This window comes from Phoenix dactylifera, chromosome 15, assembly GCF_009389715.1.
Source record: "Phoenix dactylifera cultivar Barhee BC4 chromosome 15, palm_55x_up_171113_PBpolish2nd_filt_p, whole genome shotgun sequence".
Taxonomy (NCBI): Eukaryota; Viridiplantae; Streptophyta; class Magnoliopsida; order Arecales; family Arecaceae; genus Phoenix; species Phoenix dactylifera.
The window spans coordinates 2,362,217-2,390,118 of record NC_052406.1 but is presented as its reverse complement, the minus strand read 5'-3'; the positions used below and the strand labels follow the sequence as shown (position 1 = coordinate 2,390,118).

The 27,902-nt window shown below is 39.5% G+C and overlaps 3 protein-coding genes and 1 non-coding gene across 6 annotated transcripts; all 4 read left to right on the top strand.

The window, feature by feature from the left end:
* The first annotated feature begins 1,865 nt into the window (after positions 1–1,865).
* Positions 1,866–8,341, top strand: LOC103708281 (respiratory burst oxidase homolog protein F-like). The gene is made up of 14 exons (XM_017843088.3): positions 1,866–2,926; positions 3,281–3,407; positions 3,555–3,603; positions 3,717–3,827; positions 3,932–4,303; positions 4,865–5,251; positions 5,802–5,897; positions 5,998–6,113; positions 6,292–6,394; positions 6,616–6,798; positions 6,885–7,016; positions 7,153–7,281; positions 7,601–7,679; positions 8,024–8,341. Exons 1-14 carry the CDS (start codon positions 2,368–2,370, stop codon positions 8,131–8,133), a joined length of 2,553 nt encoding a protein of 850 aa, XP_017698577.2. The 5' UTR covers positions 1,866–2,367; the 3' UTR covers positions 8,134–8,341.
* Positions 8,342–9,577: 1,236 nt separating this feature from the next.
* On the top strand, positions 9,578–9,651 carry TRNAN-GUU. Its single transcript has one exon. It is a non-coding gene; the product is annotated as a tRNA-Asn (tRNA).
* A 2,925-nt stretch (positions 9,652–12,576) lies between these two features.
* Positions 12,577–20,962, top strand: LOC103708256 (protein root UVB sensitive 3). 3 transcript variants are annotated; one of them, XM_008793092.4, is made up of 15 exons: positions 12,585–12,840; positions 12,947–13,004; positions 13,542–13,601; positions 13,685–13,723; positions 13,824–13,886; positions 15,046–15,102; positions 15,298–15,361; positions 16,953–17,036; positions 17,959–18,041; positions 18,133–18,262; positions 19,077–19,169; positions 19,553–19,691; positions 19,861–19,901; positions 19,985–20,172; positions 20,559–20,962. In XM_008793092.4, exons 1-15 carry the CDS (start codon positions 12,680–12,682, stop codon positions 20,655–20,657), a joined length of 1,359 nt encoding a protein of 452 aa, XP_008791314.2. In that variant the 5' UTR covers positions 12,585–12,679; the 3' UTR covers positions 20,658–20,962. The 3 variants fall into 3 exon arrangements, 2 of the variants coding, with proteins under 2 accessions (XP_038990019.1, XP_008791314.2); XR_003385929.2 differs by lacking the exon at positions 20,559–20,962 and having other exon boundaries at positions 12,577–12,840; positions 19,505–19,691; positions 19,985–20,132; XM_039134091.1 differs by lacking the exon at positions 15,046–15,102 and having other exon boundaries at positions 12,584–12,840.
* A 1,542-nt stretch (positions 20,963–22,504) lies between these two features.
* Positions 22,505–27,579, top strand: LOC103708255 (DNAJ protein JJJ1 homolog). The gene is made up of 3 exons (XM_008793091.4): positions 22,505–24,260; positions 26,875–26,933; positions 27,051–27,579. Exons 1-3 carry the CDS (start codon positions 22,569–22,571, stop codon positions 27,106–27,108), a joined length of 1,809 nt encoding a protein of 602 aa, XP_008791313.2. The 5' UTR covers positions 22,505–22,568; the 3' UTR covers positions 27,109–27,579.
* The last annotated feature ends 323 nt before the right edge of the window (positions 27,580–27,902 follow it).

Below are 27,902 nucleotides of genomic sequence, written 5' to 3'. Positions count from 1 at the left end.
TGCGGAGATCTTATGCCTTGATGGCTTGGAGATAGCGGCAGGTTGTAGTGGAGTTGTCAGGTCCCTCGGGCTTAGAGGGTTAGGCGGAAGTTGAACATTTGGTCCAAGGTAATCGGCTCGGCAGGGGTGCCGAGCCGAGCTGGTCGCCCAATGGGGCGCCCTGTGGCGGGGTTGCTTCATAGTACTTCTGCTCGGCGCCCTTTGGGCGAGCGTCTTTACTTCCGCTCTTTGGTTGGTTTCCTGGTCGGCGCTCTTTAGGCAAGCGCTTTCTCTGGTCGGCGTTCTCTAGCCGGGCGCCCTGCTGATCGGCACTCTTCGGTTGAGCGCCTTTCTGACCGAGCATCCCTACTTGGTCATTTTGGTCGGGCGCCTCTTCTTGGCGCTCTCTCTGGTCGGTGCTCTCTAGCCGAGCACCCTGCTGGTCGGCACTCTTCGGCCGAGCGCCTTTCCGGTCGGCGCACTTTAGTCGAGCGCCTCCGTGGCGGCATGACTTGGGGTTTTTCCCCCAACAGAAACAATTAGCTGTAATTACAATAATTACTAATTGTGAGCTTTTTAGCAATTGGATGTACAGATTTTTTCGAATCCATCTCTTTATTAACATGACTATATAGATGCAGATTTTTTTCGAATCCATCTCTTTAGTAACATGATATATGACAGTTCTACTAATCGTTTCTAAAGGATTTAGCAATAATTTTTAGAGATTTTAATAATGATATTTCCATCATTAAATTATTTTTTTTACTGTAGTGTAAGTTGGGTTAGGTCGGGTGTGGACCGTGCGGTTTCAATTAAGGTTAACCCTACCGCAAGCTTGCTTGAGATTTGATTGGGATTTTTGAGCTGTAGTCCAACCCTAATTTATAAGACCTCAATGCAACTCTACCGGATGAGCAGGTTAGATAGGCCAAGTCAAGATTAAGCCAAGCCAAGTTGCACCCCTACCATATTCTTTTTAAAGTTAACAATTGATGATGTTTGGAATTTTCTTTTTCCAAGTGCGAGAGATGGAATTTTTGTCCCTTCTTTAAGCGAAAAGTATTCTGGTTGGTAGCTTTTGTAGAAAATTATGGAAATGTGATATTGTTAGGTTTGAAAAAACTACATGATGATGTGATGAAAACAATTCTAGACCACAATATTATATATACTTTCATGTGTGTTCCTTTTTTTTTTTCTGAAGTATTTTGGTCTGCGTCAATGTACATGACTGACCGAGGAGCAGGAGCTACTAAGGCATTGGAATGATAGTTAAGTTCAACCTAGGAGTTACGGCGGATCGATCATCGTTCAACCTAAGTGTTACGACCGATTGATCATCAATCATCATTCAACCTTAAGGCTTGGACAAAATTTGAGACCTGTTACCACCCAAGCCAGCTGAACTCCAACTTAACCACACCATTATTGTCGGTGCAGCGTTTGTTAACCAGTTGCCATCCTGGTCTGTGCTCCTGCGTTGACAAATTTGGCCTCATTTGGCCTGCTCTGCTTACAAGATGAGATGAACCTCGTGCAAATCTTGATGCACCGGTGAACGGATGGTGATCGGCCGAGGATCAAGAACCCATCAAATGGAGGTCCACCTTGCATGCTGTACCTCAATAGCATGAGATCGGGCCCATCAATGAATGAAGAAGACAAGTTGGTGTCAACAACCTCCAATCAACCAAACCAAATTATTCAACAATGAGGACCAACTGAAGCACTTTAGTCAAGCCCACCCTAACACCTCCCTCTGTCTCCCACTCTCTTCCAGTCTTCCTACCTGAAATGGCCTCCAAAGCCACCAACTCAATCATCTCTCCACCCAAATAGCTTTGGAAAAAAGATATTATCACCAATCTCAACCTATCCACCCTTTGCTCTCCCTTGCACACCAATTGAAAAATGAAAGGACGAGGTCATCGCCTATCTCTCTCTCTACATGCATGAGGACTTCTAGAAGTAGTAGGTTCAGAGCTTGTAGTATGTGTGAGAAGCTCCCGCGCTTTCCATGCATTAATTCCCTCTCTCTTTCCATGCTTTTTCTCCTCTTCGACTCCTAAAGTCTTAAGTCCTAAAAAGACCTACGTAGAAGTTCTGGCAAACAGCTCACCATTTTCTCATCATCGATCTTTTTTTCCTTTCTGAACTGAATCGATATATAAGAGTGCCAAATCAATCGAGAACCACATCTTTATTGCTTGAGCTGTTCTTATTTCAGGGGTACCAGATAGCTGTTGAGATTAGAAATGGCTGCATTCCAAGAGAATTATCCTCGTCCAGTCTTTTGTCAAATAGGAAAAACCACTGTTCTCTTCTACTAGTACTGCTGCTCCTACGAGTACTACTTTGTTTAGGAGTACTGAAACTTGTGGAAAGATGGAAGTTTCAGTCCACTCCCTGAATGCTTCCCCACATTTCCGAAGTACCGGCCATGAAACCTGTTCTTCTTCCACCTTTAGTTCCCCAGGGTTTTGTCAGGAGAACACCCCAGCTATAGAAATCCATGTCCACTCCGAGAACGACCCAAATTACACCTGCTTCTCTTCTGCACATAACTTTTGCTCTCCAACCCAAAGCCCACCACTAATGGACATCAAATACCTCTTCAAGAACAGTCCACAGAATCCTCAAAACACCCCTCGTCACCAGCTATCTTCTTCTGCATCTCCTCTAATGGACATCAAATTCCTCTTCAAGAACAGCCCACAGAATCCTCAAAACACCCCTCGTCACCAGCTATCTTCTTCTGCATCTCCTTCTCAAATGGATGCTACTGCTGCACTTCCAAGTGATCAGCCAATGGAGACTGGCTTAACTAAGCTACTGCCTATCCCTTCAATTGAGATGGAATTCATCGATCAAAATGAGGATGGACAGCTGGGATGGAGGGAGGTAGAAAAGCAGTCTGACCAGTCAGATTATTTGCAATGCATCGGTATGTCTTGTGAGTGAGAAAGGAGTGTGCATTAGATTAATGAACGTACGATAATTAGGCCTAAAATATATTGCGTTAGGGTTGCTCAGATTTTTAGCCTAACACTCATGCTACATCAGCTCATTATACTACTAGCTCAAAGGTTTCTAATTTCTTATATATGAATCTTTACATGTTTATCAGCAAATGTGACGGTTTATAATTTTCTGTATTTCAATGTACTTTGTAGCTTATGAAGAGTGGACTTCAATTATCCTGGAACAGATTTTTCATTTAAATAATGATTGAAATTCTGATATCTTTTCGGTACATTCTAACCAGTTTCCTTGTTTATCTAACTCTTTTTCTCCACAGACATACATGGAGTTGTAGAAGGGACTCCACCAAAAACTGCCAAAAATGACCAAAACACAAGTCCTGAGCTCCACCAAGCCTCTGATTCTGGTTTCAGACCTCCTAAGATCAGAATCGCCTTGGAAGCGTAAAGTTTCATAAGCTCCAATTCTAAGAACTTGTCAAAAACTTGTACTACATTGCAGAATGTTTTGACATATTCTCAGAACTCCCAAAACTACATGCTAAGAACCAAACAAGATTCACGACTAATCTCAAGTGCATAACTTCTCAGGAGTGGGAGAAATTTCCATGACAAGATCACAGAGGAGGAGATCAAGCAGGTCCGTAATTCTACATTTTTTCCAAGATCTTTGTGAAAATATACAGCTGAATCTATATAAAGTTGTGGTAAATAGTGGCTTAGTGGCATTTTCGTAATTTTGTTCAATTCCAGGCTATATTGTATACAGCATCCTTGAATAGACTCTCTTTATTCCAAGACGAAGCCAGCGAGTGCGCGCGCCTGATAAGGGAAGAGCTTGACGCTGGCCAAGGAGCCGTTGAGGTGCTCCATTTAAACCCTCATATTTCTTTTGAATAACCAAAATGCCCCTACACATGCCAATCCTGCATCCACTCATAATTCTGAACCTAGTATCTTAAATATAGGTACAGAGCACAGGAGACAATCTATCCCAGACATCCCCAATGTCGGGGACGCCGGCGAGCTATCTGAGTCATCCAAAGCGACCACTGATCGCTGTCCTTTTCCGGGCCCACTGGAGACAAGTATGGGTGGTCTTGCTCTGGCTAGCTGCTTGCCTTTCACTCTTTGTGTGGAAATTCATCCAATACCGCCATCGATCAGCCTTCGAGGTTATGGGATACTGCCTGTGTACTGCAAAGGGTTCTGCTGAGACATTGAAGCTTAATATGGCACTTGTCCTCCTCCCAATATCTCGTAACACCATGACGTGGCTTCGTAAGCATCGCTGGATCAATTCGACCATCCCCTTCAATGACACTATCAATTTCCACAAGGTATCTCTTGGGCACACCTGGTAACCTTTCTTTTCTTTTTTTACAAAGAATGTACACTTTATAATTCTACAAACCACTGATTCATGTATCAGAGAAACTATAATACCTTTCTCTGAATTCCCTTTTTGAATTGGCAACCCTGAATGACCTTGTCTTATAGTTATCCCCTTTCAAATCCTCTTCGATCAATCTATTCACTCTGTTTCGTAAAGTATATAACACCCTTTACAAACCTTTTTTACTGGGTACTCCCCATTTTTCTCCAAAAAAAAAAAAAGATCTAAAGTTTAGTTATTCAGTTGCTAGTACTAAAATTGATTTTTGACAATTCTTTGTTTGCCCCTCCAGTTTTTATTACTGAAATGTATCAGAATTGAGGGTCAAAAAGTTTAAGAGAAAAAATGAAGACAAATTATCTTCAAGGATGCATCAACAAGTTCCGAAGGATCAAAAATAACAAAATATCATGAAAGTTAAACCCCTTTTCTTCAAGAAAGTCATGAAAGACAAATATTGTTTCATGCTGGGACTTCTGACTGTAATTTCCTTTCTTTAGTGTAGCTGATCGCAGGTGGGGTTGTGATTGGAGTGATCCTCCATGCTGGTACACACCTTGCATGCGACTTCCCAAGGATTGTCAATGCTAAAAGATCGGTGTTCCAGCGAACAATCGGAAAAGGCTTCCATTACCGGCAGCCATCATACTTGGAGATATTGGTGACTACTGAGGGTGCTACAGGGATAGCAATGGTGGTCCTGATGATTATAGCATTCCTTCTTGCCACAAGGCCATCAAGAAGGCAGCATGCATCATTGCCATGGCCAATAAGATGGTTTGCAGGGTTCAATGCCTTCTGGTACTCGCATCACCTGCTTGTCCTGGTCTATGTGTTGCTCATCGTTCATTCCTTGTTCCTCTTCCTAACTCAGGATGTAGCCGAGAAAACGGTACACCATCATACTTCTTCCTAAAAGCACGATTCATAATTTACAGCTATAGCTTAGAATAGATTAGTGGCTGTAGTTTCTCAAAATGAAAGATTATTGGCAGTATGTTCCATGTAAAAACTCAGTAACGTTGCATACAAATTTTAACCACTCCAATGCATAATTTCTCTATAAAAATTTCCACAACTTTTCTGTTTCACTCTTTTCTTTTTTGTCTTATGAATTTTTCATACCTCTACTGAATTGGAAATTTTGCCAAATCAAAATAACTTGTGACTATGATTACATTAACCAATAGTATTTGTTCTAGTCATATGCAGAGCTTTTTGCCGAATTGTTTTTATCATATATCACGCCTCGTAAGGCCAAATATTCTTCTCATTTGTTTAATTCTCACTTAAAAACAACCAACTTAAGGGTACCTGCATGATACCTTTCATAGAATTGCCGTTCTTAAGTTGGTCTCACCATTAGAGTTTTGTTTTTCTTTTGGCAAACTGATCTCTTCTTCACATGTAGTTTCTTCCTCATTTTCTCCTCTTATAAGCAGACTTGGATGTACATAGCGATCCCGGTCCTGATATATGCTGGGGAGAGAGTATTCCGGATAATCCGGTCAGGAATTTATGGTGTCCAAATTCTCAAGGTATGTAATTTATTCACTAAAGACTAATAAACCCCTTAACAGCTACATACTCATAGTATCTATGTGTTTTTATACTTGTTTTTTTTTTTTTTGGCAACAGGCAGCAATTTATTCTGGTGAAGTTCTGTCGCTGAAACTGCAAAAGCCTGCAGGCTTCCAATATTGCAGCGGGATGTACATATTTGTACAATGCCCTCAGATATCTACATTTGAATGGTATAATAAATATACTATTCCTGTCTAGACCATCCTAAGGAATGTGGAGAAATATTATGAAAAATTAGTATTTTTATGCAATTCTACTTTTTTGAATGGAAATACTGGAATAATTGCTTCCTTTTCTTCCCTTAGGTTTTGTTTGCTCAAAAACCAATATTTCTTGCATGCATTACAGGCATCCATTCTCACTTACATCTGCGCCGGATGATGACCATTTAAGCTTGCATATTAGATCACTTGGAGATTGGAGTTATCAAATCTACAGCCTTTTTCAGGAGGTATAAATTATTTTCTTTTTTTTTCTCAAAGTACAAACCAGGAACAGTAAGATGGAGGTGTCAGCAGAGAAGTTACTGTAAAGTCTCTTAGCTTACAACCACCAAACAATTCTCGATCCAAAAATATCAATGGAGAATGTAAATTTTACAGTGCCTTTTGATCTCCCAACTCATGGCATTTATTTTATAGATTTAAAACAGATTTTGCTGTGTGTTTTCAGGCATTAGTCTCTGGCAAGGCCAATTTCCCAAAAATAAGCATTGATGGCCCTTATGGTGCAGCCTCTCAGGACCACTGTAAGTATGACAACATCTTGCTCATTGGACTGGGCATTGGGGCCACACCATTCATCAGCATCCTCAAGGACATTGCTAACGGCCAAAAAGGGCCACAACTAGATACTGTAGGACCTCCATTCTTTCCCTTCAACTGTGATGTTGGAAGCCTGTGTTTGTTATCTTAATCAGCACTACTTTGTCTTTTAAATAGGTAAATGATGTTCAGGCTCGCAATGACAAGGGCCCAACAAAAGCTTATTTCTATTGGGTTACACGAGAGCAGGGCTCATTTGAGTGGTTTAGGGACATCATGAAGGAGGTTTCAATTTTAAATAAGAAGAAGGTAAACTTTCAGCATTACTCAGCTGCTTATAGTTGTTCATCATTTATTCTAACAGTTAATGTATTCTTCTGGTCCTCTTACCAAATGAATTAATGTTCTCATTGCACACATGAACTTCTTTCCCTTGGATTTGTAGGGAGTGATAGAAATGCACAACTATCTGACCAGTGTTTTTCGAGAAGGCGACAAGAGATCAGCACTGATCAGTGCAATCCAAGCCCTTCATTTCATGAAGAGCGGTGTAGATATTATCTCGAAGACTCCAGTGAGTTCTCATTGTGCTTCTCTGATGATTCAATAAGCCAATGCAAAAGGAAATATATGAGAGCTGATGTGCTCCCCCCTCTACCACCATCCTTGAATGCTCTACCGGTTACCGAACTAGTATTACTACGAGGCCAAGCCAGAAAGTTTGCAATAGCGCATATGTCGGAGGGCCAGACCCCTCCTAGATCACAAGCTTGGCTTTAGTCTCAGTACAGATTGGTTATTGTTAATGAATTGACGAAGGATAACATGTGCAAAGAATTTTAGAATTTGTTCAAAATTATAGCTTTGGCTTATCATGTTTTTTGATCTTTCAGGTTTGGACGCAATTTGCTAGGCCAAACTGGTTCAAAGTCTTCTCTGGTTTGGCTACTAGACATGGAGGGGAGAGGATTGGTAAGAAACCATAATGGTAGTTCAAGTTATTTAACCATAACTGTGAAGTAAACAAATTGGGAATCTTAGTTGTAGGTAAGTTTACATGGTGATTTTAGTGGAAGAGTTTCTTAGTGGTCTTGGTGACCATCTTAGAATCTAGGACTTGAAAAGTAGTTTAAAATACTACGAAGGAAAGTCAGATTTAGGCCGGTAAGTTGTAAACTTTGAACACTGGCTTAAGCCAATGGAGTTGGTAAACAGTCCTAAACCAAAAAACTAGGAATTTGATGCAGTGGCTTATTGGTCTTGGAGGTGGGATTGGATTTGCTCACTTGCTTATGATTTGGTGAATTTGGTTGCAGGGGTTTTCTATTGTGGACCAGAACATTTGGGAAGAGATTTGGAGAGATTGTGTCACAAGATGACTGCCCAAACCTCCACTAGATTTGTATTTCACAAGGAACGTTACTAAATGTACAACTATGGGGATTAGGCCCTACAATTTTTTTCTCTGTTATTGGTGGATGTTGGACTGGTTCAAGGACTTCACTTACAGTCACAGAGGAACCTTTCCTAACCCAATGTTACACTACATAGATCTTGCGATAGCAGAAGCAATTGTAATAATCATAGTTTTATTCCAGACTAATAGTAATAATTAGTCAAATTATTGTTTATCATTGTTGTTGTCGTTGTGCTTGTAGCGGTGCCCCCCCCCCCCCCCCCCCCCCCAAAAAAAAAAAAGAATTAGAGAATTTGTTTTTTTGCATGGTGGAACCTTGTTTTTCTTTTCTTTCTTTTTTTTTTGGCTACGCGACGCAACAACAAAAAGCACATGTCACACTTCGACAGCTCTTGGACTACCCGTTAATGTAGTAATATAGATTTCTATGTGCTTTTCTTATAAAAAAAAGCTCGCTTAAATGAGACTTTACCGACTAATCTATCTAAATCACCCAAAATAGTTAAGGTTGAGCTAAAACTTTTGATGATTGGATGGATTTGGGTTAGTGGAGACCAACTTGGCTATGAATGGATTGGGTATGGATTTGACCTTTTAATCTAATGGACCATCATGAGTTATATAAATATTTAAATTTCATCCTCAAAATTTAGGTTATTGATAATTGTATAGTGGGTCATGGCTTCGTCGAACTTTGTTCCAATAATTAGGATAGATGTGCAATTAATGATTAAGAATGAATAAAATATAACAAAGAGGACATTGTCTTAAATTTCCCCTCTTGATATTTTTACTTTTTAAAATGCCTAGCCCTAGATTTCCTATTTTTGAACCTATTTTGTTTTTACTAAAATGTATAATTGACAAGCGAAGGGTAATAGGATAGGTGGGTTGAATATGGTTCTATATAAAATAAATAGGTTGGGTATGAGTTATTTTTTCAACTTGATTATATATGGATTTGGGCATATAAGGCTTTAGTGCAGTTGAAAATTTGTATTGAAAGTTACAACAACTAAAATAAATAGGTTGGGTATGAGTTATTTTTTCAACTTAATTATATATGGATTTGGGCATATAAGGCTTTAGTATAGTTGAAAGTTTGTATTGTAAGTTACAACAACTAATAATAACAAATAACCAAATATTTATGTAACTTAGAAACTTGGCACCTCTAATTTTCACATGCATGTATGGCATAGATTCATAAAAGTTGGTTGAACCTATATGAGATATGCCACCAACTGTTATTTGCATCCATCAACCATGAAACTCAGTGTGTCTTATTTTTTTTCTTTCTTTTTTTTTGAAAAAGAAAAGTTACGCCCACTGAATGACTTACCTTTCACCCGGATCACAATTGAATGAGCTATCTACATTCCAATAATCATATGTAGTCAACGCAAGACAGAAACAGGTTCTTTTAGTTTGATTAGATGGCGATGTCACGCAAGCTGGAATAGCTCAGTTGGTTAGAGCGTATGGCTGTTAACCATAAGGTCGGAGGTTCAAGCCCTCCTTCTAGCGTCCCTTTTTTTTTTTTTCCAATAAACCGGACAACAACTTCACTTTTTTAACATTTCCCTTTTTTTTTCTCCCTCAAGAAAAATGCCTTCCCAGGGTCCAGCCATGACTTCATGTTACCAATAAACCCAACAATAAAACCTTCCGGCATCTTTTTGGGAGACATATATTATATGAATTTTTAGCATTTCTTTTTTTTTTTGGAAAAATGCCTTCCTAGCATGGGTCCAGATTTTCTTTTTTTTTAAAAAAAAATGAAGTTGTGATGGTCATTTTTTATCCTGCAGGAATATACTAGGGGAGATCCATTTAATGTAGGCTGAGCTGGGCCTGCTATTTTTTAATGCTGAAAATTCTATTCTCAATCCCATGGATTCTATTTCCAAGTAGGGATGCAAATGGGTCGGATCGGATCCTGGATGATCCCGATCCGATCCGATTTTTTGTTCGGATTCTAATTTTGGACCCAGATCCGACACGGTTGAAGATCGGATCGGGTCGGGTCGGGTCCGAGTTGGGTCCGGATCGGGTCCGAGTCGGGTCGGGTTCGGACCTGAATCGGGTCTAATTTTTTTGTATTTTTGAAAAAGAATTTGGGCAAATCTAGTTTGGTCATATCATAATTATGAGGTGCTGGGTGACCCATGACTTGAAAGACTTGCAATTGATCTCCAGTCAGAACAGATGACCCCGACTTACTAACTAAGTCGGTCTACAAGCCAAATTTCATATCACACTATTTTTTGTCCATGTGACTGGACGGAACTTGGTGTCTCCAGCTCCCCTCTCACGAGGACAAAAAAAATCCCAGACCTTCTTCCAAAATCCAATTCCATTGCAGAAAACTGGCACATGACCCATATTCAGTTCGGTGTTCCCTCACTTCCTCCCTGTAAAAGTTAAAAAAAAACAGAAACCAAAATACCGAAGGAAAAAAAAAAAAAAAAAGCCAGCTACCGATACACGACCCAGAGGTATCAACAGTGTAATAGACCGAGAGAGGATCCTGACAGACCAATAGTGTCACGACCCACACAAAAAAAAGAAAAAAAAAAACTCTCTTTTGCTCTTTCCCCCTCTCTCTTTCTCTCTTCGGGTCCATTCGGGTCGGGTCGGATCCGTTCGATAAACCCAGTCCCGACCCAGAAAATGATTCGGGTCCAATTTTAGGACTCGACCCGGATCCGCGGGTCCTAAAATTCGGGGTCGGGTCGGATCTACGCGGGTCGGGCCGGGTCGGGTTTCAGGTCAACCCGACCCATTTGCAGCCTTATTTTCAAAGAAATTATCCAAATAAGCACTTAAATAATATTTATATCTACTTTATTGCAGTATTCATAGATTAATAACCCAATCAGTCTTAGTAGTACCATATTAAATTGAAGAGAGACCAAGTTTTAGGGTCGAATTGGACTAGGATATACCTGACCCCGACCCGACCTAGTTTTATGTTTGGGTCTTGATGGTGAACCATACCCAACCTAGAAGAAAATTAGATCGTGTCCATAGAAAACTTCTTTAGACCTAGTGGATTATAGAGATGTACGTATCAGATCCAATTTTTTATGCATTGGGTATATTTAGGAATGTATGCATTGGGTTAGGTTGGGATGGGTCAAAGTTCAATATATTCAAACCTAACTCGGAATGTCAAACAAGTCTAATTTTGAAATCCAACCTGGCCTTCTGGGTCTCCACAAATGGGTCAAAGCTGAACCTGTTATCCTTTGATGCTGAAAATTCTATTCTCAATCCCATGGATTCTAGTTCTAGTGGAATTATCCAAACAAGTCTTTAAATGATGTTTATAACTCCTTTATTTTAATACTCATAGAATAATAACCCAATTTTTCTTAGCAATACCATATTAGATTAAAGAGAGACCAGATCTTAAGATGTATTAGGGCTGCAAATGGGGCGGATCGAACCAAGGTATGCTTGATCTTGACCCAACCTAGTTTCATGTGCGGATCTTGATGTTGAACTAGACCCAACTTAGAAGAAAATCGGATCATGTCCATGGAAAATTTCTTTGGCCTAGTGGATTATATATATGTATGGATCGGATCCATTTTTTTATGCATTGGGTATAGTTAGGAATGCATGCATTGGGTTAGGTCAAGACAAATTAAGGTTCAATAAAGCCAGACCTACTTGGAATGTCGAATGAGTCCAATTTTGAAACCCGACCTGATTCTACGAGTCTCCACAAATAGGTCCGATTTGGTAGAAATGGATCAGGTCGGGTCAGGTCACTAATCAACCCAACCCATTTGCAGCCTTTGAGTGCATCTAGAACCTTAGGTCCTAGTCGATCCTAACTAGGATGGACTAAGATGGTTGCATCCTTACGCTTGGAATGGCCTCGCATCTTAGTACACCGATTTTTTATTTTTTATTTTTTTTTATTTTTGTTAATGATCATATTGGTCTGCTTCAATCCATCCCATCCTATCCCACTATAATATCGACCCAGCCTCAAACTGAGATAGATCCTAGTGTTTGAGATTTAAACGCTTGACTCATACAATATCAACAATATGATAGCATCTAAATTCAATAACATACAAATAAAACTGGTGAAAATAATCTTGATTTATCATGTTGATTCTATGTAAAAATTTAAACTTTATCATGGTTTGAAGCAACAATTACCATATCTACAAAATAAAAATATATCAGATCATCAATTTTTAACAAAGTGTTAAATACAATAAACCTATGAGATGAGGAAATTTATGACTAATAAATATTGAAAATATTGCTGAATCCTTAAGTGGTGCATTTTCATCAACTTACCTGAATAAACTAAAGAGAAAAATAACATGAAGGAAGTCACAGCCCACCCAGAAGTCGGCAATTCTTTTCGCCGACTTTCCATGACTTCCTCTCACGTGCATGATACGTGACCCGATGCGCTCGGTCGCGAGTGGCCTCCCCTTCCGTCGCCTCCCTGGTGGCTGGTGCTCTCACTTTGTTTCCGTCGTCTTGACCAGTGTCAGGGAAGTCCGACTGCATCGCTCCCGCTTCCATGGAGAGCGGAGGGATCGAAGGCAAAGACCAGGAGATCTCCTCCTCTCCTTCTCCTACTCCTCCATCGATCACGCTGGAGGAATGGCGAGGCTCGTCCTCCGCAAAGCTCTATCGAACCGCTGTCATCACCGCTGACCCCTCCTCTCTCGCCCTTGAAAGGTTTCAACTTTAAAGTCTCCGATCCCTCCTTCTACTCGATCATCTCCTGCTGATAGCATCCGCTCTTCCTTTTTCTCTAATCCGAGAGAGAGAGCCTTTGTTTCAGGTCCGGAAGTCGATGGCACCATTTCTGGAGGAAGATTCTTGAGGCCTTTGTTCCGGAGGCAAGTACTAGATCCCCTGTTCCCTCTCAAAGTTTGCTCATTTTTTTTTTCTTTCTCTTTGTGACTGTTTTTCTTTTGAAATTGAAGAAATTTGGGTCTGGATTGATCCTTTTCTCCTTTGTTTTTCCAACTAGTTCTTATATCGAGGCCTAGTGCAGAGTCACCTTTAAATTTGATAACCTTTTCGGTTCATGTTGTTATTTACTTTGTCCTGTGATCGCTGATCTTTAAGTAGATGATGCAAGTTGGAGTTTCATGTCGTTGGTGATTAACTATTGTATTTCACGATAGTGGGATTTGATTTGATTTCATGAAGAATTAGAAATAAAGATAAATAAAAAGAAAAAAAAAAGAAATTTGCTGGAATTTGGGATGTAGTGAAACCTATCAGTAAAATACTCCCGAGTCTAATTTGAGACAGAATAATGTAAATTAAGGGGGCAAAAAGAACTTCAGATGATTAGATTAGAGTGGCACTGGCACTTAGAATTTTGTGACTCAGTTTGTGGAGCAAGGTTGCAACTTTTATTGTGACAGGGTTTCCCAGGCAGTGTGACTCCGGATTATGTTCCTTTCCAAGTGTGGGATTCTTTGCAGGTAGTTTCTGATGCTTGGTTAATTATTCAGCATGATGACTATGCATTTTGCAATAAGCCATTATCTTTTTGCTTTTGCTTCAGGGGCTCTCAACTTACATACGTTCCATGCTCTCTACTCAAGTAAGATTACACTCAATTGTTTTGGCCCTTGATTACTTGTGAAAAGATGTAGTTCTAGCTTCTTGTATATTTTGATTTTGGTTTTCTGAACTGGCATTAGGCTCTCTTGGGTGCCATAGGAGTTGGTGAAAAATCTGCTACTGTCATTGGTGCTACTTTTCAGGTACTTGATAATGGCTTTATTTTTTAACATTCTTGGGATTCGACTTTCAGTTCTGAAGCTTCTATATTGAACAATATAGAAAATATGAAGTTGTGGATGGAGAAGTGCTGAAGTATTATGCCGCTCCAAGTACTTGATAATACTACTGCATATATTCCTTGTGCTACATGATAAATTTGCACCTGCAGGGTTGGGTTCATGAGAAAAATGAGAACAAAGTTAGATCATCTGATTATTTAGTTGAAATACTCACATGGACTTATAAAAGGTTTAAATGATGGAACTTAAATACTCCTTGGTTCTATCTTGCACCAAAATGGTAGGCCAGTCTTGTAGCTGTTGGCCTGTCAATAACATCTGCAAATTTAAGAATATGGCTCCAAACTAAAGGAAAGTCAAAAAAATGAAAAGGGAAGAATTTTGGACTATGAATATAAAAGCTGGGGAAGAACCTTCTGATCAAAGAGAATTGCTAGTAGACCTAATTTTAAGTTGGGAAATGAAAGGCCTGCCTTTCTGGTGCCCAATGTCTTGGTAAGTAGTGCTGTAGAGGTATTTTAGGATTTCATCTTTTTTGCTGTCATTTTTAGATTTGTTTTAGTGTAATTTCTGCTTAGAAGTCTTCAGAAATAGTTAATGGAGATTGCCAATCAATAAGTCAGCCTTCTTCTTATCAAGACATCTGCTACAGTTGTGTAATTGGTTGACTTGAATCCTAGAAGCCTCTTTCTTTTGGAAGGAGGTGGTAGTGGATGGCTTTTTCTGGTCAGTGGCCATGAAGCTTCAAAATTGTTACAATGATGCAATGTCTGAAAAGAAGATAAGTTTGGAAGTTCAGGGTATCTTAGGAACAATCTTTAACAGTGAGCCTTTATTGATTACTAGGAGGCCTTTTTAAAGCTTGTCCACAATGCGTGGGTTTCATCTTATGCCACCTTTAGCTTATACATGAAATTAACAGACCCATTCTGGATTCAAACAGCCGAGTTCTGTTTACCTGTATGTGTATAGATACACATATATCACTTTTCTAGTTACTCTACTCACTTCTTTTGCAAAAAATCTCAAATATTGAGTTTGAGAAAGATGCTAACACAACTGTATATGCTTCTCTATTTATTTTTGCTAACGATTAATCATAAATGGAAGAATTTGACAGTGGTTTTTAAGGGATTTGACTGGAATGCTTGGAGGTATCTTATTTACTTTTTACCAGGTATTCAAGTTCTATTCACCTTCAGATTTTGAATCAAACTTTCTAGTTTTTCAGTAGTTCTCTTTTGACATTTTCTGTTGCAGTAATTGTGCTTGATGTAACTACTTAGACAATATTGTCTTTTCCATCACTTCCTTGCTTTTAATGCAACTTATTTGTTTTTGAGCAACTGATGCCATATGACTTTCCCCCCAGGGTTCTAATCTTGACAGCAATGCCAAGATGTGGCGTTTAGTTGCAGATTTTATGAATGATCTTGGTAATGTTCTTATTACTTGTCTTGGTTTAACATAATACTGTTGAAGATAAACTATTTGTCTCTAGTAAAAGTGCATTTAATCATTTACATTCTGTAGTGGACAAATTTAAACTTCAGTTTGGATTTACGTAACGCCTACAAGCATATGCCACAAAGTGTGGAAATTTTATATGGAGTACATGTGTGGACCATTATATGTTTCTTTAGGGTTTGATGGATCTAATGGGTTTTGTCTTGTAACTTCTTGACCATCAATTTTCAGAAGATGCATTGGATGCTCAGAAACACAGTATCAAATGGGCATTTGGCCCAAAGTTTTTAAGATTCTTGGCCTACTGAAATAGAATAGAACGTCAAAATATTTTTGTTTTTTCTTGGATGGTATTGGTTTGGTTTTGTGCGATAGACATTGGTTTAATCTGGATTTGCTTAGATTTCCCTGAAAACTTTAAAATGAAACAATTTCTATGAATGATAATAGTTATGAATTATCCATGATATATAGTGAGAAAAAAGCCTCCAGGTTTCAAGTGCAAGTGCATAAGTTCAGGTCTTGAAAGCAGCCATTTCATTGTATCCAGAGCACCCCTTCCAACATCCCTATTGATGGGTAAAGGTGCTGGACAGTGGCCCTCTTAATCATCCCTTTTTTTTTTTAGTTTGGGGGGGTGGGGGGGGGGGGGGGGGGGGGTGATGGAGATGAGTGTTTTCCAGGAAAGGGATGTCTGGATATCTATGCATTTCAATGTGTTGACAATTACTCTATGAAACTAATACTAAAACTTCATATTATACTTTGCAAAATGATTGATCATGCATTTATGGGAAAAAAAGCTTAAGTTTTCCTATGTTAGTTGTCATTTTTCCATATTTTCTATGTTCTTATAAAATGTATTATTTATCTTTTTTTACTTTAAATGTCGGTTTTCTGATCCTGCTTCCTTGCTATCTAAAACCATGAGACCTTAAAGCAAATGCCAAAATGTCATGTGGCTGCGCCAAAATGTGTCTCAGAAATTAAATTTACACTGTAGCAGCATAGAATACGCTGGCTTACAGGCTGGCAAATCTGAATGCATGATGGTCCAAATTGATAAATGACAAGCAGTGCTGTTGGCAGTCGTCATGGACTATATTAGTTGTTCCTGTCCTTCAGCATCTGTCTGTTTATGTGAGACATACTGGCGGACATAATTATTATATGTAGGTACTGCTGACATGCCTATCAGTGGTAAACATTTTCAGAAATCTCTTGGGAGGACATTCATATGGTTGAACACAATTTTGCTTTTTGTAGCGATGGAACTAAAACCGTCTTCTATGTCAGTGTGCATAGAGTAAAATCTAGCATTTATGCTGATTAGTCAATCACAATTTCATGCCATTTGACTACCTCTTTGATCAATTGGCTCGTTAATATCTGCTCGGGATTTAGAAGTTCGTGGGCTTCTGAAAGTTTCAGATATTCCTTTCTAACATACATTGTATATATTTACTTGTTCATTTGTTGGCAGCACTCTATACTAGTAGCATATCTAGATCCCCACCTATTCTCTTCTTGAATTTTGATTGTTTTTATTTGTGGTTGCAGGAATGCTGATGGATCTTGTATCTCCTTTGTTTCCTTCAGCTTTTGTTGCAATACTTTGCTTAGGAAGTTTGTCAAGAGCATTCAGTAAGTTCAGTGTCACCATAAACAATTGTACATCTTGTTGGCACTAACTAGTCAATTAAGAATTCTCATTGTGTGTTAGCTGCTTTGAGCTGTGGCATTGTGGAGGAACTTGATCCATTAGCATGCTCTATTATTACTATGGTGAGCCTTATGTATTAAATATGACAAGAAAATAATGGAGGGAACATTGCATGAGCACAGCAGACATCTGCTGTAACTATGCACCCTTCAGAAGAATTTTTGGAGTTTCTTTTCTCTCTCTTTTCTTCACTAGTGGTTAATTGACAATGCGGTCTGTTGTTTGGACCATAGTTACAACAACTCCTGAGGTTGGGCACCATCTGTTCCCTTTGGAACTGGAATGTAATCATCAAGAACTTTGTTCTGACTGTCATGCTAACAACTGATTGCATCGAGAAAATGCTTTAATTTAAAGTAATAATTGAAGTTTCTTTTATAATTGTGGATAGATATATGTTAGATATTCTCGTTTTATGAGGAGATACAATCCTGCATTGAATCTTTTCAGTCAACATGTCAATAATTTTAGCTAAGCCTCATGTCTAACAGTTAACTTTTAATGTAATAAAAGTTTACCTTGTTGTCAATGTACTTGAAAAGATACACCTCTATATTAGCCTCACACATGTCAATAATTTTAGCTAAGCCTCATGCCTTACAGTTAACTTTTAATGTAATAAAAGTTTACCTTGTTGTCAATGTACTTGAAAAGATACACCTCTATATTAGCCTCACATGTTGGAGGTTTTTATTTGCTGTTTTATATTCTCTAATGAAGGTAAAATGAGTGTGGTTTTATGAATATATTAGTCATTTTTTTTGAGCTTTCCTGGATTTAGGATATCTAAGATGACATGATTTTTTTCTAATGGATCCAATTTCCCATTATGTTCCTGATCAGCTGGTGTTGCTAGTGGTGCAACTAGAGCAGCTTTGACTCAGCATTTTGCACTTGAGAACAATGCAGCAGATATCTCTGCTAAGGTGCAAAAGCTTTTATCGTTTTCTGGTGAATCTTGCAATAGTGTAGTTGCTTGTGCATATATGTATATGTACAATTTTGTAATTTTGGCAGGAGGGTAGTCAAGAAACAATGGCAACAATGATTGGGATGGCACTGGGAATGCTTATGGCTCATGTTACAAGAGGACATCCTATTGTAGTGTGGGTTTCATTTCTCCCTCTCACAATGTTTCATATGTATGGTGAGTACAGCTTCTATAATATTCTTTCCTCAAAATTGTTTACAATTCAAGTCATGATCTATGCGACAAAGTTACTAAATTTCTCAGGGATTTATTGCTGGAAGCTTCACCCAGAACTAATAGTTTTATATCTAAACTCTAGTTTGTCTCTATGAATGTTACTGTTTGGCCTGAGTAGAGGAGCAAAGGAAGCTTTAGGCTGGTTGAAAGTATTTCTTTCTTTGTTAATGGTATAAGCTAAATCCTGTTCTTACATATTTGAATATTAGGATATTAATATGACATGGTAAGGGGAATACAGGATATGAGTGTGTGGTAGTTCAACCGTAAATAGAGGGAATCAATCAGTTGTAGTTATTGTTTCCTTTCTCAATGGCTATCTGCTGGAACCTTCACTTTCACTTTTTTCTGTAGTTGCAGCCTAACACATACTTACGTTGACTATGAATGGTTGTACAATCTTCAACCTAGCAATGCCATAAAAAACATATGTTCATAAGAATATGCAACATATCCTAGTTTTTATTCATTGTGCATAGCCACTCCTATGTAGCTCAGATATTTAGGCATCTTTGATTACATGTTGACAAGACATGTCTAATGTTTTGGTGTGAATTTGACTGCGAAACTAATTTGCTATTATGCTCAGAGTAGACATTATGTAAGATTATTTTGCTCGAATTGGATGTTCATTGTTCCATGTACTTATCATAGTTGACTTGCATCCACCATTATTCCATGACCCTCCATTCTTATTGATGTTTTTCTGAGGATATAGTAGTTCGACTTACATCTTGTTGCTGTTTTCTTCCAGCAAATTACAAGGCAGTGCAATGTCTTTCACTGAATACTTTAAATAATGAGAGAAGCTCCATATTGCTGCAATATTTCATGCAGAATGGCAAAGGTGATGATCATTTTTTTTTTCTTAAATCTAGATTTGTATGGAAGACTGGTACTATCTGTTTTGTATGGATAAAGCATATCAATGAATTAATTGGTGCCTACATTGATCTATTGGAACCATTCAGTTGACAAGCTTCTGCATTGGGTAAAAATTTTCACCTTGCAGTCAACCTTACACAGAAAGGACAAAAAAATAAAGCACTAAAATATTGTCATCACCCCTAACTTTTGTGCTTGATCTTTCTGCATTATCATGATATCATTGAATCTTATGTTGTGGCTTGAAGTATTCAAGTCTATCCCTCTTAAACCTAGTCAAATTGTGCTTCGCTGTAGGAACCTGCTGCAAATGAAGGACCTTAATAGGTGTTTATCTTTTGCCAGTTCTCTCACCGCAAGAGGTTTCAAGGAGGGAGCATGTTTTTCCTGTTTGGGCTAGCTGGCATAGTTCAAATAATGCTGAATCACTGTACCGGCATGTATATGTAGCTGTCAGAGCTTCCTCCTTGAAGCACTCTGATATGTAAGTTCTTAACTTCCACTGTTAAAGACTTAAATACCATTTTTCTTTCTTGGTTTTTCCCAACAAAGATCCGAAGATACAATTGGGATTGTGACAAGTATCCATCTGCAAAAGAATCTCATTTAATTGTATCATCATGACTACTAAACTTGAAGTCGATGTTTGACAGGATGGAGCTTTCAAGATCTGCAAGTACCCACTATAGGAGAGGTCTCACTTAATCTTTGGTGATTGAAAATTTTATGTCAGCCTGTGTTTGGTTTGCTAATTTAGTTGGTTATTGCTTATTTCAGCTAAATATCTATTGCTGGAGAGGAAAGGAGTGATACATGTCATCAACCATAAGGAGGCAACACCTGCTGATATTTTGCAGTCCTATGTTCATGCTCTCGTCTTAACAAATCTTGTGGACAGAACCCAGTCTTTGCACACCGAAAGCCGCCTATGGATGGATGAACATTACCCTGTTTTCATTGTAAAGGTGCTCTTCAATGCTTGATGTTTTTATGATTAGTTAGCTACTCAAATCCTATAAAATCTTAGTGTTCATGGGAGTGAGTGAAGCATGCATGCCCATTTGAGTTTTAAGGAACATAGCTACTCCAATTAGCTCAAAAGCAAGGAGGGCAAACTTTGTACCACAAAAAGAAGAGAGAGAAAATAAAAAAAAGAGGGCAACCTGATGTTCTTTGGCCATCTTGAGGCTGTTGTGGTTCAAACCCACTTGCCTTCCATAATAATACCATTACGGTGGCAGAAGCAAGAACACATGAATGTAGTGAAATTAAAAATTATATCTGGTTATGTGTTTGATGTCCCATTTTTTATGTAGTGTCAGTGCTTATGGATTGTGTTGCCTTGTTACAGCTAAAGTCTGCAGGATGGGCAACGGAACGGCTTCTGTCACCGTCTGTTGTTTGGAGGGCAGACTGGTTCTGCAGTCCCTCAGATGAGAAGATCAACTAGGTAACAGAAAAGACCAATCCCTTGATGGTGCCCTAGACTGGAGTATGGCTGTTAGGTGTATGAGTTCATCTTTTTGGCAATATTTCACAAGATATCTAGATAATGATTTGGCAGGAGAGTCTCAATGATAAGCTTACAAGATTGTAAAATTCTGAGCAACAATCAAAGACTGCTGATGAGTACCCTGCTTCATGTACTTTTACTAATCATAAGCCCATAGCAAATCCAGATGAGTTTACATATTTGTAGTGAAAAAAAAAAATAAGCAAAAACCACTGGTGTGCTGGTTTTTTTATTATTATTTATTTATTTGTGCTCAGCTTAGGATTTGAATAACATCTGCTTGGGCTAGTTCAAAAAATTATTGTAGCCTGATACCCAACAGAGATGGAGATAGGACTCGACCCAATTAGAGTTTGGTCTGGGCCAAACTTAAACTGGGACTTGAACCCTACTATTGGGTTTCAGGTTTTGCAAAATTTAAGTACCCACTGTCCTAATCTTTTTCAGTTTATATTATCTACTGGTATTAGCTTGTTCCACTTGCCTATACGCAAGTGGCAGCCCAGAGTCTATTCCAATTCCTTTGTTCTTACCACACAAACCACTCCATCTGCGATGGCCTCCAACCCCAGACACCTCTATGACAATGAAGTCTCCGAGATCCTCTCCTGCCTCTTAGCAAAATCCATCACTGCTCGTTTGGACTTCCTGAAATGCTCACTTGTGCATCATTTCCTCCTCGCCCAATCTCATCTCCTCACCAGCCGGCGACGAGTGTCGTGGCTTGTGATGCATGGAGCTGGTCGTGGGTCAAATTTGGGCACAGAAAATATTAAGTTATACGTAAGCCTGATCTGAAGCTTGTCTAAAAATAAACATAGTTCTGATCCGAGATATGGTTCATGATCAGCTCTGGTCATGCATGGGCATTGCTGTAAAGTTTCGACTACCCAATCTCGAGAGACTACTCTCTCTTCTGCCTCACAAGGATTCCGGGTTGGTACTCATTTTTATATTGCTGGGTCTAGATTCGGCGGACAAATACATGGAAGGTTAACAAGATGATCAATTGAAGTCTGAGAAATCTACAAGTTGACTATTTATACTGCATGCTAAGCACTGTCATAGTTCGAGGTGGCAATTTGGTCTTTGCCAAAGCCATGTTGGCATGCGATGATGAATCACGGATCACCTTCCTTCGTGACAAAGAAGGACGAATTTCGACAGCAGCGTCAGCGAGGATGAGAATAGCGGAGGTGTGAAATTTGTTATCAAAGATCAGGAGGCCAGATTAGTGGCTGCTGAGAGTCGGTGGATCTTCGATCAGTCCGTCGTCGATGCTGAGCTCAGAGCCGCATAGAAGGGCATCATATATGTGAGGTGTGTTTTGGGTGCGGACTGTATTATTCTTAAGGGGGACTCAACCACTGTGATCGAGTAGATTCAGAGTCAAGACATGCTGCTGGTGAGATACAGTTGCTCTACGACATTTGTAGTCTTTTGAGTGAGTATGCTTTCTATCGAGCTACATATGTCTATAAAGAGACAAACATGTTGCGGACTGGATGGCATTTTATACGGTTTATCACTCCGACGATTTTATTTGAAGGAACCATGTGTCTGTCCCATCTCTCTTGCACTATTTTTTTTTTTTTTTGATTTTATAGATTGTACAAAAGAAGAAAAAGAGGAGGAGGAGGAGGATACACCTTCCTTTACGCCAACCGCTGGGTCCGTCATTCATCCTCCTGCGCAGATCTCAAAGCGAGGAGTGGATGATCTAACGGTGAACGCGATGGAAGGTGAATCCAAATTTCGCGCGAAGTACAGTACACCACCAGCCGCGGTCCTAAAATCTAATTCTAACCCTAAGCCCAACCCTAACCCTAGAGCTCGCGAAGCGAATACATGGCGGAGGGGAGGAAGCGGTGCCTCTACGAGGTCCTGGGCGTCCGCCGCGACTGCTCCCAGGATGAGATCCGCGCCGCCTACAAGCGCCTCGCCCTCCAGCTCCACCCCGACAAGCTCGCCGCCTCCGCCTCCAGAACCTCCGCCGCAGACGCCACCGCCGCCTTCCAAGAACTCCGCCATGCCTACGAGGTTCTCTCCGACCCCAAAGAGCGCGCCTGGTACGACTCCCACCGCTCCCAGATCCTCTTCTCCGACCCCTCCTCCACCTCCAAGTCCCACCGCCCCTCCGCCTTCTTCGATCTTGACCTCTACGCCTTCTTCTCCAACTCCGCCTTCTCCGGCTACTCCGACGCCGGAAGGGGCTTCTACAAGGTCTACGGAGATCTCTTCGCCAAGGTATACGCCCAGGAGCTCTGGTTCGCCAAGGAATTGGGGCTGGGCGCCGACGCCGTCGCGCCCGTCCCTCTGATCGGCAATCTCGACAGCCCCTACCCCCAAGTCACTGCCTTTTACAATTACTGGCTCGGATTTTGCACCGTGATGGACTTTGGTTGGGTGGACGAGTACGATGCGTCGATGGGGCCGAACCGGAGAACGAGACGGGCGATGGAGGAGGAAAACAAGAAGGCGAGGAAGAAGGCAAAGAGGGAGTACAATGACACAGTCCGTGGGTTGGCGGCGTTCGTCAAGAAGAGGGACAAGAGGGTGATCGATATGATGGTGAAGAGGAATTTGGAGGAGGAGAAGAGGCGGGCAGAGGAGAAGGCAAGGAAGAAGGAGGAGGAGAGGAAGAAGATGGAGAGAGCGAGGATGTATGAAGAGCCTGAGTGGGCGAAGATCGAAGAAGAAGAAGAAGAGATGGTTATGAGACGTGGGTTTGATGACTTAGAGGAGGAGGATGATCAAAAGAAGAAAAAGAAAAAGGGTGCCGGTGAGGAATTCTACTGTGTGGTGTGCAATAAGAAGTTTAAGTCGGATAAGCAGTGGAAGAATCATGAGCAATCGAAGAAGCACAGGGATAAGGTTGCGGAGCTGAGGATGACATTGGAGGAGGAAGACAAGCTCTTGGAGGAGGAGGGTGACGACGAGGGAGTCCATGTAGAATTTGATTATGAACCACCAGAGTCAGAGGAGAGTGATATGGTGGATGAACTATGTGAAGAATTGAGGGAGGAAATCAGGTTGCAGGAGGATGGGAATGATGATGAGGATTTGGAGGACAGTGATCAAAAAGTTGGTTTAGATGATGAAGTTAGCATTTTGGAAGCAATGGTTTCGGGGCATAAGAATAGGAAGAATTATTCTCAGGATCTCCATAACTCGACATCCAATTATGACCATTATCTTGATAATGATGAGCAAAATTCGACAGGATATGATTCCAAAAGAAGTCGCAGGAATCGAGCATCAAAGAGATGGACAGGGGCAGACATGTATGATGAAGCGACGAGGCAAGGGATCGGTGAGTCCCAATGGGAGGACAGTGAAGTTCAGAATCAGGAAGACAATATTGAGGATAAAAAGGAGGGTCCATCTAGTCCTTTAGAGGAGGTTGCAACCAGAAGTAAGGGAGGTCGAGCCACAGGAAAGAATCAGAAGTCTAAAAAGCAACCGGTGGATGGAAAGGGAGCTGGAAGAAAAGACACAGCTGGTGACTCAAAGAACTCATCAAAAGGAAGGAAACAGAAGGTAAAGACAGCCCTACTAATTAAACATGCAATTAGTTTGTTAATTTCAGTTGCATTATTTTGGTAGTGACCTGGCATTGTAGAATAGATCAGTGAGAAAATTTCTTAGTGAAAGGATCTCTGGGAAAGAGGAAAAAAATAGTAGAGATATACTAGGAAAACTATCTCCTACTCTCTGTTCTCTAAGAATTATGAGTTTATATTCAGAAAACTTATAGCAGAACATTGTCAGTTAATATGCCATAAGTTGCAATGCCCATATTTTCGACATAACATATCACGAATCTTGGAGCTTTGTAATTTCAGGCATTATAGCCTTCAGTCAATAACGTTCATTTCTGATCATATATCTTGATTAGTTTCTACCTTTTCAAAAGCCAACAGTTCTATAAACATTAGCTTATTGCTGCAATCATTTTAAAACCAGTACTCAAGTCCTTGTTCTTCGTAATTTTCTGTTCAAGATTTTGAATATCTACTTCAACTGATATTGTAGGTGTACCATAGACACAGAAATGTAGTTGTCACTCCAGTCCTCTCTCTAAGAGGTCCCATCTACTTCTGAACCTTTTTTAGTCATTATTTGTGGACAAACAGTTTCTTCCAATGTGTGAAGTTTAAATGAAAGAGATGTCTCTTCAAATAAACGAGAAGTAATTAGGTCAAGTTTAGATATCAAATAATGTAAACTAAAGAGTGAAAAGAACATTCTTAGATACAGATTAGTGAAACACTCCAAACAAATGGCAAGAGTGAACTCTATTTATTGAAATAAGTTAGAAAAGGGCATCCCGGTGCACGAGACTTCTGCCATTGCAGGGTATTACATGCTGATGACCTCTCACCTATGTATAGGGGAAAAGTTGCATAAATCAAAAGTAACAGGTGTAGTCTTAAGCAATGGGCAAGAATTTAGCTAATCTTGGTTTTATTATTAGAGGTGTGGATGCTGGGTGGATTTTGATGAACTCTTGAATAAAAACTAAGCCCTCCAAAAACTAGTATTGCAAAAAGAAAATAAAATGCAATGACGCTAGAGAGTTTCAGTAAAAGCAATTATAGATTGCCTTTGCCATGATGAGATAATGTTGGCCATGCATTATCGCAACATAGTGCTTATGGAGACAACATGACTATGGTTCAATGTGCATGGGTGCATCATGCATTCCATGGCTTAAAAGCTCAGTTTCCCTTTTAAAGCTATCCTTGAACTGAAATTTTAAGCCAAAACTTGGAACTTTTCTATCAATATCGGTTGAGACTGGTAAAAGTTTTGCTTTAGGAAAGAAAATCTTCAAATCCAACCAGAACAGTTCTTGAGATACTGAATCAGTAATAAAGCCTCCTTAAACATTAACATAACTGAAATGGTGCTACAAATGCCCAAAATGACCCTGCCACATGTTGGTAAGGGTCTCAAAATGTCTAAACTTGTTGGTATGTCTTCAGCTTTTGTTGCTTCTATGTTCATACCTACATTTCTGCAACTATAAATAAACCAAATGCCTGAAGATATATCCCTCCTCTTATGAAAAGGATCAGCAAAGATTCATAGTGCTGTAGCATGCCTATAGGGATCCTTGAAAGCAATGGAGTTTGAACCTAAAATTCTGTAATTTTTTTGTATTTGAAATTAGCACATCATCTATAATTTTGTTAAGATTATTACGTGGTCCTTCTTAAGCCGGCATGAGTCATCTGATTTTCTTTTAACACTTTTAGGATTAACATTGATGAGTCAGTCAAACTATCCATCGTGATGGCAGTATTTCCATCATGTTTAAAATCTTTATGAACAAATGAGAGGAGCTATAACATCTTCTCTGTTCTTCTGCAGTTATGCAAATTTCTTGATGTTAAGAAGGGAAACAAGTAGAAGGGTACGCCTTTATTACTTGCTTGGTGATTCTCGATCAAGCTAGTTACCCTACAAGGTTGAGCACAAGGATTATGCTCCCTAGGGTTTAGATGTTTTCTGCATAAAAATCTGCGCAGATTGACTCATGAAAGCAATTAAGATTTTGAGTGAACTCCAAAAGGATACTGTTGGTGGTAAATAGGGTCAAGGAAGGTTCAAGTTTGGTATGAAGGAATCAATGGATTAAGGTGGTCAGATGGCAGAATGCATGTTGGCTGGTGCAAGAATCAACCCTATTTTAGAGGTTCTGGACTTCTTGCCAATAGATTTAGGGTAGAGTTTGTTGGTAAAGGGGTTTGGATGTATTTAGAATTAAAAGAGTCATAATCTGGGGATTCTTGAAGCTTTTTCCTGAATAACTTGAGGAGATTAAAATGCACAATTAACTCCAGCAACATGTCTTCTGTCATGCGGCTTCCCCTTTTATGCATGAGCAATCTACAAGTGCCTCATGGTAAGGTTGTGAACTCTACCTTTTTCTCTTTTTTTGTGATGAAAATGTCCTGGTCAAGGTCGTTTTACAACCCTTAAGCCTTTAAATGTTCTGTTATTGCAGAACCCATTCAGTCAATCTTGAATTCCTGAATCTCTATGCACAAATCTGTCTGTGAATATGAGATTCATAATAACTGCATAACCTTTTGGAAGTTTTGCAATTTTCTCTTTGTGAACTGACTCCGTAGATTATTTGAATCAGGCAACCTCAAAGGCTCTGAGTAATGCGTGTGGGACATGTGGAGAAAGCTTTGAATCAAGGTACTTTGATATGTAAAAAAGTGTCTTCTAATCATTGCTTCTTATTTTCTTGAATTTGCCCTCCATCTTCTTTAGATTTACAGTGCTGATCGAGTTTGTATGATCTTATTTTGTCAGGAACAAGTTATTTGCGCATATAGGTGCCACAGGCCATGCCATGTTGAAATCATGGTAGAGGAATGCAGATTGCTGATGAAAGAAATTATTTATAGAAATCCCGGAAAAGGAATGCAGATTGCTGATGAAAGAAACTGTTTATATTCTTTCCTATGAGGTGTTGTTTTCTGGAACAAGGCCAATCAAGCAGACATCACTTTCCAGACTTGAGATATATGAATAGTGTACTAGGATCAGAGCTCCTCTTCTTAGTTAAGAGCCCATTTGTAAACTGCTCCACCAATAGCAAAGAGGAAAAATGAAAAAGAAAATTAAATTTTGAGACAGGATAAATTTCTTGATTTGACCTTTCAAAGTTTTGATTCTTGTATAAGGAATCTGAATTCCATCATCACAATCTTAATTTTATGGGAACATTCTTTTGATTTTTTTTTTAAGATACATGTAAGGGTGTTTTTTTTTTTTTGTGGCAACAATCCATCTTGTTTCAATCTAACGATGAATTTTCATGAGAACCAATGTATGCCCATTCGCTGACTTGTTTCGTTAACAGCTTTGCCCGATAAAATTGCACCAAAAGCTGGTTTGGTGCTCAACCCGGATACACGCATGGCAGCACTTGCAACTCTAGGATCCAGCATTTGCAGATCAGTATTATCTCTGGCATTAATTTCAGACTGCCAACTGGATGGCTTTGAAATTTAAAGACATGCAATACTCTCTGGTTCTAATCTCACCATCTTAACGGGTTCTGGGTAAATAGCAGTTGAAATGAGAACTATAGTAGATTCTTCATCAGCCAGTCAACCAGGGCACTGCCTTTGAACCCAGCAGAGAACTGTTTTCTATTAC

Bases quoted from the DNA above. Each gene is read 5' to 3' on its own strand.
- LOC103708281 (XM_017843088.3), top strand. From the start codon at position 2,368: ATGGAAGTTTCAGTCCACTCCCTGAATGCTTCCCCACATTTCCGAAGT. The intron at 2,927-3,280 runs GTATGTCTTGTG...TTTTCTCCACAG, and splicing joins AGATTATTTGCAATGCATCG to ACATACATGGAGTTGTAGAA. The intron at 5,898-5,997 runs GTATGTAATTTA...TTTTGGCAACAG, and splicing joins ATGGTGTCCAAATTCTCAAG to GCAGCAATTTATTCTGGTGA.
- LOC103708255 (XM_008793091.4), top strand. From the start codon at position 22,569: ATGGCGGAGGGGAGGAAGCGGTGCCTCTACGAGGTCCTGGGCGTCCGC. The intron at 24,261-26,874 runs GTAAAGACAGCC...TATTTGAATCAG, and splicing joins CAAAAGGAAGGAAACAGAAG to GCAACCTCAAAGGCTCTGAG. The intron at 26,934-27,050 runs GTACTTTGATAT...TTATTTTGTCAG, and splicing joins GGAGAAAGCTTTGAATCAAG to GAACAAGTTATTTGCGCATA.
- LOC103708256 (XM_008793092.4), top strand. From the start codon at position 12,680: ATGGAGAGCGGAGGGATCGAAGGCAAAGACCAGGAGATCTCCTCCTCT. The intron at 13,724-13,823 runs GTAAGATTACAC...AACTGGCATTAG, and splicing joins GTTCCATGCTCTCTACTCAA to GCTCTCTTGGGTGCCATAGG. The intron at 13,887-15,045 runs GTACTTGATAAT...AGAATTTGACAG, and splicing joins TCATTGGTGCTACTTTTCAG to TGGTTTTTAAGGGATTTGAC.